This window comes from Phoenix dactylifera, chromosome 11 (assembly GCF_009389715.1).
Source record: "Phoenix dactylifera cultivar Barhee BC4 chromosome 11, palm_55x_up_171113_PBpolish2nd_filt_p, whole genome shotgun sequence".
NCBI lineage: Eukaryota > Viridiplantae > Streptophyta > Magnoliopsida > Arecales > Arecaceae > Phoenix > Phoenix dactylifera.
The window spans coordinates 11,395,226-11,409,071 of NC_052402.1; the positions used below are offsets into that span (position 1 = coordinate 11,395,226).

Below are 13,846 nucleotides of genomic sequence, written 5' to 3' on the forward strand. Positions count from 1 at the left end.
TACGCTATTGCAAGCTACCGAGCCAAGCGAACCCCCAGCAAAAGAGAACCCTTAGGTAGAAAAAGCCAAACAGGAGGAAGGTAGCGGAGATACTCAACCAAAGACTCTCATTCCATGACTTCTTGGCCAGACCTCTCTCCCATCTCTGGCTAACATTTTTCTCCTTATCCAAAGCCACCGAAGATCTTAAGTTATGATCCAGAAGGTTGCAAGGTTTCATGGAAGTCTTTTGTTAAGAGATGGGTGTTATTTCCTTTAATTGTATAACTTGATAGGTAAGTCTACTATCCCATATTAGGGTTGTCATTTGTTCGCCATTTTTGCATGAACTTTTTGGTTATTTTTCTAAGCTGAAAGAAGGGTAGCACGTTTTTACTTATTCTCTTGTTGCTTGTAATATTGTAAGTGTATTCATTTTCTTCTTCACTTTTATTATGAATGCCAATCCCTAGGTTTGCTTTACTCACTCCTTTAAAATGCTCTCTCTCGCCCTCTCTCTCTCTCACTCTCTCTCTCAACTACCACCTCCATCCCTCTGCAGCATACTGAAAAGCTCGCTTTCTTTCCTTCCTCTGATGGTAGTACTAAGAAAGCCCCAGCAGATGAGCTTTTCCTTGTCCCTTTGCTTGGCATACGAGGGAATTGCAGTGTACTTTTGAGTAGTGGGCATCAGCATTTGGGCTTTAATGCAGTGAAAAGGGAGGTATGGGAGCGTACCACCCTCTTGCTTCTCCTCCTCTCCCTTCACCTCTCATACCTTTCATTTCCTGGTGTTATTTATGTTCTTGGGCTTTGCTTCTAGGAGTTTCTTGCTGCAGTTTAATGGGTTTTTTTTTTTTTTTGTTTCCTTTGGGAGGAGGGAGGCAACTGTTCCTTCTTTTTTTATATCTGTGCATAAAAAAATTATTCGTTATTAATTGTGATAAATTTTATACAGGGGTAGGTGGAGGCTTTTATAAGAAGAGGGGGCTTTCTGTCTACCTCCAAGGGAGGTTACAGAACCGGAGAGCAAAAGAGTTCGATAGATATATTGATGGATATATAGGTCCCCCACCAAGAGTTCTCTCTGTCTCCTATCTACTATTTCTACGGACTGCCTGGTTCGGATCAGCCTCAGTGCACTTCCCTCCCACCGTTCCTCCCATCAACAACATCATCGTAATCCAATTTACGATATCATCATGGCCTCTTCCAACAGACACTGGCCTAGCTTGTTCAAGTCCAAGCCTTGCAACACGCACCACCAATGGCAGCACGACATCAACCCATCATCCCTCTTATCAGGTGGCTGCCAGAAGACTCCTTGCACATCAGGTATGAAATTTCATTTCTTTTTCTATCCTTCAACGGTTGTTATGGTTTGCTAATAATGTCAGTCTTTTATCTTTTGTCTGGGAAAGCTGGAAGGCATCGTGACATCTCTTATACTTTGAAAACATGAAAGCATTTGATATCAATAAATGATGGTTGTCGTTGAGGATACTCACCTTTCTTTCGTATCACATACATCTGGAGCTTTAATATTAATTTGTTATCCACTTAATTCTACTCTTTCCAGCTTCTTATATTCTGTCGTCTTGGATTCTTCCCTATTAGCTGCGTATTGGATGAGTAATTTTAAAACTTTATATTTCACATGTTTGTTTTGTATTAAGAAGTCATGCTCTTATCATCCAAAAAGATTTCTCAGTGCAAGTTACTGCCGACAGTACACAGAAGCAGTCACCCACGCGCACACACAGAGATGTCTAATCACAACGCAATTATCATGACTTCTTTATCTGAAATAATTTTCCTTTCCATATAGTCATTATTCTATATTTTTTAGTTCGGCATGCAGTTTGAAGTGCACAACTAGGGTTAGGGATTTTCACTCACTAACAAAAAAAAAAAAGGAATAGCAATCCCAGGTTGTGAAGAGCGTAGCCCGGAGCCAAAGCCAAGGTGGAACCCGAAGCCGGAGCAGATTCGCATCTTGGAGGCCATCTTCAACTCAGGCATGGTGAACCCGCCACGCGACGAGATTCGAAAGATCCGAGTACAGCTTCAAGAGTACGGTCAGGTCGGCGATGCCAACGTCTTCTACTGGTTCCAGAACCGCAAGTCCAGAAGCAAGCACAAGCAGCGCCACCTCCAGTCTTCCCGCCTTCATCCCCGGTCGGCCACCACCGCAACCGCCGCTCCCTCTCCACCCACCACCGCAGCACCGGCCCCCACTGCCACCTCCTCATCCTCCGACCGGTCTTCAGGGTCTGACAAGATCGTCCCATCAGTAACCTCGATAGGTGGATCCTCAGGCGTGACTGACATGCCGGTGAGCACGCCGGTGGTGGTGAACCAGCCATGTTTTCATGTTCCGGTGGAGCTTGGTGGCGACCCTTTTTTCGTTCAGGTTCCACAAACCTACTGCTTCGGGCCGCAAGAGCTAGCTGGGATTTTGGGTGCACCTGAGCAAGGAGCTGGCCTATGCTCGGCTCTGTGGAGTGAGCTTATGGGGCAGGTGGGATGCAAGCTTGATGAAGATGAGGCTAAGACTAAGGCGCAATTGCACCATAGCTTTAGTGTTGGAGCTGCTACCGGTGCTACTGTTACTTGCGTTGGTGCTCCAGTGGCTGTTACTGGTGCTGCAACCATAGTTGGTGCCGCTGATTCTGCTAGTCCTGCTAGTCCTTTCAGTGAGGTACAAGGTATGCGACATTAAGAGCTCCTGATGCGTTTATCTTTTGTTTCATCGAATATATATGATGTGTTCTCCTCTCTCTTGTCTATCTGTATCCATCATCCATCTTTCTTGCCTTCTATCTATTCAGGGTCATGTCTTTATGATCCTAGTGTGGTTGGCTTCCAAGTTCCAAACTTTTGTTTAATGTCTATACACATGAAAATAGAAAGCAGGGCGTAGGTATATATATATATATATATATGTCCCCATAATATACATACTCCCAAAACTGGGAGTTGATCAGGTACCACGGCCCTCACGGCCTGACACGTCCTATTCTCAATGGGCCCCTCTCGTTCCACCACCCTGCAGATGTCCAACCGTGGTCAGACCCCATAAAATGCTTGGGAAGAAAACCTCATTGAGGTTAAAGATCACTTGAGAACCGGAGAGGTCATGAAATATTTAACAAAATGGATTACTCGGGACATAAATAGAGTGAGACTACGGAAAGAAAGGAAAATGCTTGGGGGAGTAGAATTGAGGGGATTGACCCAGGGGAAACCTCGCACAGGCACTGTGATGTGTGGTCACGTCATGCGTACGCTGTTGACAAGATGGAGAGGAGGGTAGTCTTGTTTCTCTACTCCACCCTTCTCTGCACGTTAAGGCGCTGTTACCTAGATTGGACGTGGGCACGGCTTTAAACAAGGGGCAAAAATTTCTTTGAGGCACGTAATTCTTAGTACTTACTGTAACAAGTGACATAGTTGGTGAACCAAGTTTCAACTACTGTTTCTAATGGAGTGCTTAATTGGTTTGACCACAGGGTTGGGAGGGGCCGGAGGTGGTGGTGCGACGAGGGTGACGGTCTTCATAAACGAGGTGGCGTTCGAGGTGGCGGCGGGCCCATTCAACGTGAGGGAAGCGTTTGGGGAGGCGGCCCTCCTCCTCCACTCCTCCGGCCACCTAGTCCTCACCGACGAGCAGGGCGTCACCCTCCAGCCCCTTCAGCATGGCGCTTCCTATTACGTGGTCTCTCTCTCTCTCTCTCTCTCTCTCTCTCTCTCTCTCTCTCTCTCTCTCTCTCTCTCTCTCTCTCTCTCTATATATATATATATATATATATATATATATATATTCATGGGGCTATTGTTATTATCGTCGTCGTCGTCATCGTCATGATCGGTATTATTGTGCAGGTTTAGAAGAATCACAAGGAGCTGGGAAGAGATTTGCCAAGTTGGTGATTGCGCTTATTAGTCTAAAGTTCTCTCTCTCTTTTTTTTTTTAATTTTAATTTCGCTGTAGTATTCTCTCCTAATATGTTGTAGTTCTATAGTTTTCCATGGACAAAATGGCCATAATGGCCTTCTTCACTAACGTTATATTTATATATATGCGGGTAATGTGATGTGCTTGGTGGACACCAATAGGGGACACACACACACACACACACACACACACACAAAATAGCATGATTTTGACTACTGTTTGAGAAGCGTTAGTGTTATTGGAGCATTAACCTTGGACAGAAAATTAGCTTGTGTTTGCCTAGCTCATCATCTCGGTTCAGATATCCATGTATATTGGTGGCCATAAGGTAAATTGTTGAATTGACACGCCATTTCACTTATAGTCCAAGTTCATGGTGAGAATTTTATGCCCAACCCTATATTTTGATGGCCATTTTATGTTCAATTAGCTGGCACATCCATGTGTACAAAAGCATATATAACTGGGCACGGGTAACAGTTCTCATTATGTACAAGGACTTAAAAGTAAAATTCTAAACTTGTATTGGACTTAAACGTAAGATGGCAGCCAAATAAAGGAGGGAGTGCTAAAGTTTCCCTATGAAATGCATGCAGTCTCTAAATTCTGGCTGATGTTGATTGAACCGTATCCTGGAATTTTATTTGATACAGTAGATATTTTAATGGTTTTATTAAGTGCATATCTTTTAATCATTAAATCCAAAAATCAATACATAAAAGGACAGTTAATTAATCTTTTTTTTTTTACCAAACTAGCTAGATGATATTTGGATGTTTCATTGTATATCACCTGAGAGGCTGAGATACTGCAATATATTAGTGCGTCTGAAAATCCTTTTTAAGGATTTCATCTCACCCAATAAACTGTCATCTCAATGATCTCTATATTGGTCCCTCAACAAGATTGTCATGGGTGATCGAGAGCCAACGAGGAATCTCAAACCTCATCTATATATGTGGAGGTTGATCACAGAATCATTATTCCAAATAAGTGACCGACGCTATCCCAGTTATTTCAAGAACAAAGCCCGTTACATGAACTCTTAAAAACTAAGTTCGCTAACCGTATCTATATTGCACCGTCTTCATATCTTACGTTGTTCTGCATGTGGCATGCACCTGATATTTATCTAGGTTTCACGTTGCCGGAATCTTAAGGGAGCTCTCTTTCGAGATATTCCAGGTTACATGAGAAATTTTTGCTGATCCCTGGGTTTTCACTTTGTAGCTCTCAAGTCAAAATAAAATATAAACAAATTGCTTAGGACGCCTAGGTATTTTAGCTTTCCTGGAACCTTTTACATAACCCACAAAAACCTTTATAAGGCCTGTATGCAACAGAGTCGCCAGCTCTTGTACGAAATATATACCTACTATGAGTACTAACCGTATATAATTATTCTCCTTTTAGATTACCCTGAAACTTCTTCAATACTTGCTTAGGAAAATGCGACGAATTGCAGCTACGTTACCTGCTCAGCTAGCCATCCGGCCAACATGCATTGTACTGATGTGGCTCCCCATGAATAGCCAACCTCCATGAATTTCACCAATCCTCTCCTGCCACATCAGACCGGTGATTAATTCAATGGGTATACTTGTGGCTCTCCACAGCATTGCTCGTTTTGTTATATATTTATTTGAGAGATATTTTCTCATGTTTCAGAAGAGCCGGTGGGAAAGGGCCTAAACTAATGGGTATACTTGTGGCTCTCCGCAGCATTGCTCGTTTTGTTATATATTTATTTGAGAGATATTTTCTCATGTTTCAGAAGAGCCGGTGGGAAAGGGCCTAAACTGTTGCTATGCTATCAACTTGTCATTCATATATATATATATATATATATATATTTTGTGTGTGTGTGTGTGTGTTTTGAATTCAATTCAGTGGTACGTACATTACTAGACCTCCATAGTCTATGTACTATATACTCTTCGTACACAGAAGAAAGAGAAGAACACGAACAAAACATACAGTAGTACGTGTCAACTACAGTTCCATGACAGAAGGAACTCAGCCCTTAGCAGACCAAACGAAGGTTGACTGACAAACCCCCGCCAAAAGGTACGGAGGTTTGTCGCCAAAAGATGTAGGGTATAATAAAGGACTATAATATCACGTCTTAGGCCTGAACAAAGTCCTAGACCCACTTCCCCCTGGCGCCTTAAACGCTGACCTAGCTCTCTGGTCCCTACTTCCTGCCAAAGCTGGTCAATGGCTCCATTGTTCCTCATGGGACGTACGATTTTGCATGTGTCCTTGCAACTCACTTTTTTTTAAAAAATTTTTTTTATCCGCATTCAATATCTTGTCCCATAAATTTGTAACTCAAAGGTGCGTATTGCGCTTGTGCCTTGGCAGGCTCCAAATTCTTGGTATCTTATTTATTATGGCCAATGTTATGAACCTTTTGCAAGGGGAAAACAAATTAATACAAGTATGTACATGAGCTGGGTTATATATTTTATATTAACTCTTTGAACAATGAGTTAATGCTCAAAATTGATAATGTACTATCTAAATTCAAGGTCCAAATCATTGGACATAATCTACATTATAAAAAAAAAGCGAAGAAACTAAAAATGTAAATGCTATGGTGGTAATCTATTAAAACAGATGGTTTTAATGGTATAATATTATATTTTATTATAATTTAATCATCAAAATTTAGTGAATTATGCAATCTTAATTCATAATTCATAAAGTAGGTTCTCACTTCTTGTGTTTTATCATGTGTTTTAATATACTAGTGCAGTTGACACTGTTTATTTTTATACCATTTTAATATATAAGTTAGAGTCTATCAAAATAAATAGATTTTGGTTTTTAGATTTTTTTTTTAGTGTAGATTATATTTAATGGTGAATCTTCAATTTAAACGGCCTATCATTGATTTTAAAATTATTGATTTCATTTTAAAGAATATAAGGTATGCGGTCCAACTATATATATATTTAAATAAATGTATATGTGTGTGTGCATACATGTACTTGCATTCATGCATACGTATATGCCATCCTTGTTGCTTTATGGTATTTATTTATAAACCTTTTTTTTTGTGTTTCATACATATTTTTATTAAGTGGTCATCTTAACATAGTAGCACTTCATAGAACAAGACATAAAACATGTTATGTTATAATTTCAGCATGGTAGGTTTTATCTGATGCAAACATATTATCTACCCTCATGCATTAAATTGCTAGATTTATCTAACGTCGATTAGTAAGGGGGGCTTACATGCACAATTCAACAATTTAAGGAGGCCAATGTGTTGATAAATATCCTTCAAGGTTTTATATCTGACTACATTAGCTTTCAAGAGAGTAAATGCAACATATATATGAGGGAGAAAAAAGATCAAGTGTGTTCTTTTTCTAATATTTTTTAAAACTTCATCATAATAGCGCATTACAAATATGATTTTCTACTCGCATATCCTTGTTCTAGGTTCACCTTTATTAAAATCATCGAAAGCTTCTCAACAACCCTACCACCACAGGAAAAAAAAAGAAGAAAAAAAAAAGTGGAGCAACATAGCTTGCAATATGTCATGCTTGAGATTTAACTATGGCCAACTAAAATTCATAAATAACTACATTAACAAGAATTGTAGAATCACCTCTCGCATCCTTGTTTTTGCACTCATTATTATATCGATGAGCAATGCTAGAAAAATGGACATCCTCTCAACTCAAACAATCCTTCCAACGCAACCCATCTGAGCTTTCTGTATATGGGAAATGACTGCAGGTTTTACCTGATTTTTTTATATATATATATAAATTTCAAGTATTAACTCCTAGTTGCTCCAAAAGTTGAACTTATGACCATCATGCTATCTTTTATTCACAAATTATTTGCTTTATAATTCCTTCTATTTTTATATATCCTTTCATAACCAAATAATATTGTGTTCAAGAAATTTGTTCCAGTGATAAGCCTGCTCAGCAGGCTGTGGTGCTGCTGCCTTCATTGTTATCACAAAATGGTGCATGGGCTGGCTAGTTGCATCCAATCATTTCCCCATTATGTTAGCCCACTGCTTTTGAGTTGGGCCACCCCTGTTTTACAAGCAGTGGGCCAAGGCCCAAGAAATATATGCTGGGCCCAAGTAGGCTTTTTAGCCCCTTAACTATAGGAAAAACTAAGCCCATGTCTGCATAAGAAGGAGTCAGCTGGCCCATGTCATAACTTACCAGAAGAAGCAGTCATGCCCATTTTTTGTGACATGGGTCAGCTTATGGCATGGATTAAAAATTACAGTTGTTGAATCTGGTTATGTCAATGATTAATCTTATTCTATTTAACTGATTATGATGGTTAATTGATATATTATATCATACTGGATAGAAAAGAGTTGAAATACAAATATAAATTCAGCTATATCAAGTCACCTATGATGGGCAACAAATTTGAAAGGAAACTTGAATTCAATTCAACAAATTCTCTGGACATGGAACACATTCTACATGTTATAATGTAGCAATATTATATCCATTATTAATGGCATTATACTTCTGTACTTGTATATAAATTTGCACCAAAAGATGCACACATCAAAGATATAGAAAATAGAAAATTTCCACTCCAAATTTTATCATGGTGCCAGAGTGCTTGGAAAATATCTGTGATTTTCTACTTTTCACTTCCATTTCCTCTTGTAACTGTGTTCTACTACACATCCTTCGCTCCTTTATTCCATGCTGGAAAATATTGCTCTGTTCGTTAATTCCATTTTCGTGCTTGGTTGCATGTGTGTTTTCCCTACCACTTTTTCTAATTACAATAAAAAAATAAGAAACAAAAAAATATATTTTGGTGGTAAAATATTCGATTTTTATGATTAGCCCTTGCATATCTATTTGGCTCTATTAAATTTTTTCTTGATTTCTCCTGAATAAGAGTATCAACACTATTTTATTTTTTTTGTTTTTTGAGAAATAGTTCGATAGCATAAAATATCACACAATTGTCATCCTATAGGGTACCAATTAAAAGAGCCTATTAGAAGCAATGCCCAAGTTAATTTTCTTGTTAATGAATATAGTTAAAATGTTTTCTGAGAAAATTCTCTTGAAGATTAGTATATACTTACAAAGAGATGATCACTTCTTCATGAAAGGCCTAATCCAATCCAAAGATTAACTAAACCACTTCAGATATAGATATCTAAACCAATGTAGACATACATCAATCTCATCCAGAATATAAAATTAGGATCCATAGCCCCTTGTATTCTGACCCAATCCAATCATCGTCCCTGTAGATCGAGTCTAATCTCATACCTAATCTCAATTAGCCTTTCTAAATACACAGGTAAACCTACTGATGGATTGTTAAGAAAACGATTACCTTTCTAATTCTAAGTTCTACAGGGGGCACTACGCAAGGAGTACGTGTTAACGTGTACCGATGAATCCGACGGACCCGATCGCTCATTAATCAGACACCAGTGCGCTGCGAGCGAAGAACAACCATTGGATGCAGGGTTCACCGCGGGCCATTGTAACGGTATCCGTTTCGACATTCATAGCGCCCATCGATGGCAAGCTAACGTCGCTATTCTTTTCCATCTCCTTTCTTTCCCTCAAATCTTCGAATCTTTTCTCTCTTCCTCTCTCTCTCTCTATGCCAGGAATCGTCACGACGGTGATGATCCGGTCCTTCTTCTTTTGAGAGAAGCGAAGGGTGGCGGAGGGAGCTCGGATCTGCTCGCCGGGGAAGGATTGGAAGGCGGCGGCGGCGTTGGTGGTGGAGGAATGGCGTACAGGGCGGACGACGACTATGATTACCTCTTCAAGGTGGTGCTGATCGGGGACTCGGGGGTGGGGAAATCGAACCTGCTGTCGAGGTTTACGAGGAATGAGTTCAGCCTCGAGTCCAAGTCCACCATCGGCGTCGAGTTCGCTACCCGGAGCATCCACGTCGAAGACAAGGTCGTCAAGGCCCAGATTTGGGACACCGCCGGCCAAGAAAGGTCCTATTTTTACCTCTCTCGATATCCTCCTTGCTTTCTTCCGCTCAATCTAGGTTGGGTCTCGTCGGATCCGATGTTAGCTTCTTCGTTCATTCGTATTATGTGTTCATTTGATTGGGTTATTAAATTTTATGGCATCGGATCGGGCGCGGATATGGCTTTGTTTGCCAGATCCATTAATTTCTTAATTTTTTGTCGGAATTTTAAGGTGCTGTGGATCAATTCTTGTTTGAATTTTTCTGTTTTTCTTGATTTGGATGGTGCTCCGTGTCCGGTTTGTATCTGTTGGCATTCTCTTGAATCCGTTGCTTCTTGCAGTATAACGGAATAGGGAATTGGTTTTGGAATTCTTTCTGCTCAATTTCTTTCCTTTGAGAGCTAGGAAAAAATTGCAATCAGATCTGATATGTCTGATATGTTCTCTTGCTTTGAGAATTACGATGTGTTTACGTTCTATAACTAATCTTCGGAGCACTTGATAGTGAATTAGTGATATGATTGTATCAAACTTAGATCAACTAAAAGACAAAAAGTGGCTGTGCTCATGCTAGGGTAGTGTGAGCAGCCGATTCACCAAAAAAAAAAAGGGACAAAAAGTGATATGGAAGAGTGGAAAAGGGAAAGGGTATTAATTACTTTGGGGATGACCAGCCTCCTCCATCATTTCTGGAGAAATTTATTCCAGTCCTAATTCTTTCTTTTGTCATTGAACTCAATAACACCCTCAGCTGAGGAACGCTTAGAAAAATAAGCAATCTGCCAGTCTCAACCCAGTATCTAATAGATACATACATAGTTCTATAGAATCTAAATGTTACTCCAGTGATTCTAAAACTAGTACATAGTTTGCTTGGAAAATGACCTTGTCCAACAGGCTGGATATTCAATCTAGTAACCAAGAATCTACCATTGTGCTCAAAGTGATGCATGGTGATCATTTAGAAGGATTTCTTAGTCATGATTTTAAAACAAAGCAGTCTTCCCTCAAATAAGAAAAATAAAATGATTTAGATACAAAAATCAATTCAAATTCTAATTGTTTGCTTGTAATCCCTATTGTTACTTCACATCAACTTGTATGCAATTTTCAAGTAAATGCATTGAAATTGGCTGACTTTGACTTAGTGTTAACAAGATTTAATATTGTGTAGACCTTACAGTATGCTTATGATGAAGCTTGGTCTCATTTTGACTCTGATAGTGGGAGAACATTCTTTTTTCCAATCGTCATACTTGCCAAATCTCTTACTTATGTTGCATCGTATGAAGTAATTTAATTTGATCATTTATTGCTTGTTTTCTTTTCCATCTTCATCTAGGTTTCTAAAATATATTAAGATGCATGTATCGTTAGTTGTAATGCATAAAGAAAGAAATGATACATGCATCCAACATCTAATTGTCGAGATAAGATAACTTCTATAAAAAAAAATAAACATAAAAAATCTCAGTGTACCTGAGAAAAAAATGAGAAAAAATATACTAGAAAACTTTATTCACGTTAAACTATCATATTTTACTATGTCAATTTTGTTTCTGATTGTTGAAAGCTTAAAATCACGTTAGATGCTTCTACTTTTTATACTAATCAATTAAATCCTTACATGTTTCTCCCTCTCTCCTTCATTGACTGGTGAGCCATTAAACCTTGATGTCTGAGACTCTGATGAACAATGATACATTAGACATACTCCAAGAAGGGATGACATTTTTAACCTATGACAGATTCTAAAGAGAAGATATATAACATCTGTGACTTGAAAATTTAAGTTAACATAATCAGATGATTAAAATGTATCTTTAAGTTCAACCATTAGATTCAGCAAAGAAAATGATAGAGGATCTAGGAGATATTCCTTAAAACCGTTTCATTTGGTGTGGTTATGTTATTTACTTGTTGATGCCATAGAATTATTAGTTTGATTTGGTGCATAATGATTAGTTTTTATTAATTACAGACAATTGTTTCTGAATGCAAATTGGAGGTGTAATTGCAATGCAAACTAGGCTTAAGGGTTTGGAACGACAATATTGAAAAATACGGAAATTAGTCATGTTATGCGTTAGACATTAGGCACATGTTTTGGCCAATCTGTTTTGTCACTTTTCACATCTGAATTGATTTGTATTCGTGAAATTCTACAGTGAGGTTTTATATGGATAAGACCTAAATTTTTCTTATATCATCTTATATTTTGGCTTCTAGTTCTGTTATTTTCCAAAACATATTGTACTGGATAGATCCTTAAGCAGTTTAGCAAAATTGATTGAACATGCTCTTCATAAGAAAAGAGTTTGGGCCAGTTTATGGAAAGAAGTCACCTGGAAGTGATAACAAGGAAGGTTATCTGGAAAAACAATTTAATATTTCCATCCAAGACCATAAGAGCTGGTTAAAAAGCAAAACCTGAACATCTATTTTTTGATATGGTAGACCTAGACATGGAAAATGCCCTTGAAGAAGCTTCTTTATGAGGTCCACCCAATCAAGAGGAGAATTACCCTAGCAGTTTTCATGATTGTCTAACATAGAGAAGTTGAATTTTTCAGTGAAATAGTTTGAAGCTATGGATCAATTTACATCGTCATTTGAGGAAAAAATGGGGATTGCTAGAAAGAAGAAGTGCTTAGATTACCTACCAAGTAGGTGTTTCAGAATGAACGGCATGCATGCATAACATGTAAACTTATGGTTAGCCTCATGTAGGAACAGCAATTGATCTCCAGATGATCTGATGAAATTGAAATTTTCTTTGGATTGTGTCAAATATGTCCTACACAAATTAATGCTACTTAAGAGAGTGATTGGACTGTGAAGTGCGGAGCCATGTTGCTCTTTATGTAGGCAAATTACTGTTGTTATTGAAATCTTCTGCCATTTACCTTCATTATCAGCCAATCCTCACACTTGTGTAATATATTGCCTTATAGTATTATTAATAAATATTCACATTGTCTGCCTATATGCAGCTTATTAACAAATTCTTTTCATTTATTCTTGTTGCAATAGATACCGAGCTATCACAAGTGCATATTATCGAGGAGCTGTTGGTGCACTCCTTGTCTATGATGTTACTCGTCATGTCACATTTGAGAATGTGGAAAGATGGTTAAAGGAACTTAGGGATCACACAGATTCCAATATTGTAATAATGCTTGTCGGGAACAAAGCTGATTTGCGCCACCTTAGAGCTGTTTCAACTGAAGAAGCAAAGGCTTTTGCTGAGAGGGAGAACACCTTCTTCATGGAGACATCTGCTCTGGAAGCAATGAATGTGGAGAATTCCTTCACTGAAGTGCTCACTCAGATCTATCGCGTGGTCAGCAGGAAGGCACTTGATGTTGGAGATGATCCAGCAGCATTGCCTAAGGGCCAGACCATTAATGTGGGAACCAAGGACGATGTATCTGCTGTGAAAAAAGTTGGTTGCTGCTCAGTTTAGGTCTGGGTAACAAGTTAATTGATCTTGTGATCTAGGGAAACTCTGGAGAATTTCACTTAAAAAATGCTTCTCCTCACACAGAAATTTTGCTGGTGATTACATGGTTTGAATGTGTTTAAACTTTGCCTGAGATGGCTAGAGATTAGGATTTAATTTTTGTAGTTTGTCATTTTGTTGCATTCAGACTTTTGTTTCTCATTTGATGTATTGCTATTGCTTTTGATTAATACAAGCTACTGTTGCATTCAATCGTTGGATTCTTGGAATACCCTGTACCCATTACAAATTTCTTCTATGGCTAAATGATTGGTCGGACACTCAGGCTTTTTATCCCCCATTAAACAATTACACATTTCAGATGAATTGAGTTTGGCTTGCGTCTTGCTATTTTTTCTCTTTGAATTGTGAAGTTGTATAAGCCTGAGAAACTTAAAGTTTGATTCGCCTCCAGCATTAAATTTTCCAGATAAAGCTGATTATGTT

The 13,846-nt window shown here is 38.7% G+C and overlaps 2 protein-coding genes across 3 annotated transcripts; both read left to right on the forward strand.

The window, feature by feature from the left end:
- The first annotated feature begins 761 nt into the window (after positions 1–761).
- On the forward strand, positions 762–4,078 carry LOC103713252 (WUSCHEL-related homeobox 9-like). 2 transcript variants are annotated; one of them, XM_039132173.1, is made up of 4 exons: positions 762–1,314; positions 1,896–2,687; positions 3,492–3,697; positions 3,865–4,078. In XM_039132173.1, exons 1-4 carry the CDS (start codon positions 1,182–1,184, stop codon positions 3,868–3,870), a joined length of 1,137 nt encoding a protein of 378 aa, XP_038988101.1. In that variant the 5' UTR covers positions 762–1,181; the 3' UTR covers positions 3,871–4,078. The 2 variants fall into 2 exon arrangements, with proteins under 2 accessions (XP_038988101.1, XP_038988102.1); XM_039132174.1 differs by having other exon boundaries at positions 1,902–2,687.
- Positions 4,079–9,500: 5,422 nt separating this feature from the next.
- LOC103713216 (ras-related protein RABA1f) lies at positions 9,501–13,629 on the forward strand. Its single transcript, XM_008800065.4, has 2 exons — positions 9,501–9,920; positions 12,931–13,629. Exons 1-2 carry the CDS (start codon positions 9,703–9,705, stop codon positions 13,361–13,363), a joined length of 651 nt encoding a protein of 216 aa, XP_008798287.2. The 5' UTR covers positions 9,501–9,702; the 3' UTR covers positions 13,364–13,629.
- The last annotated feature ends 217 nt before the right edge of the window (positions 13,630–13,846 follow it).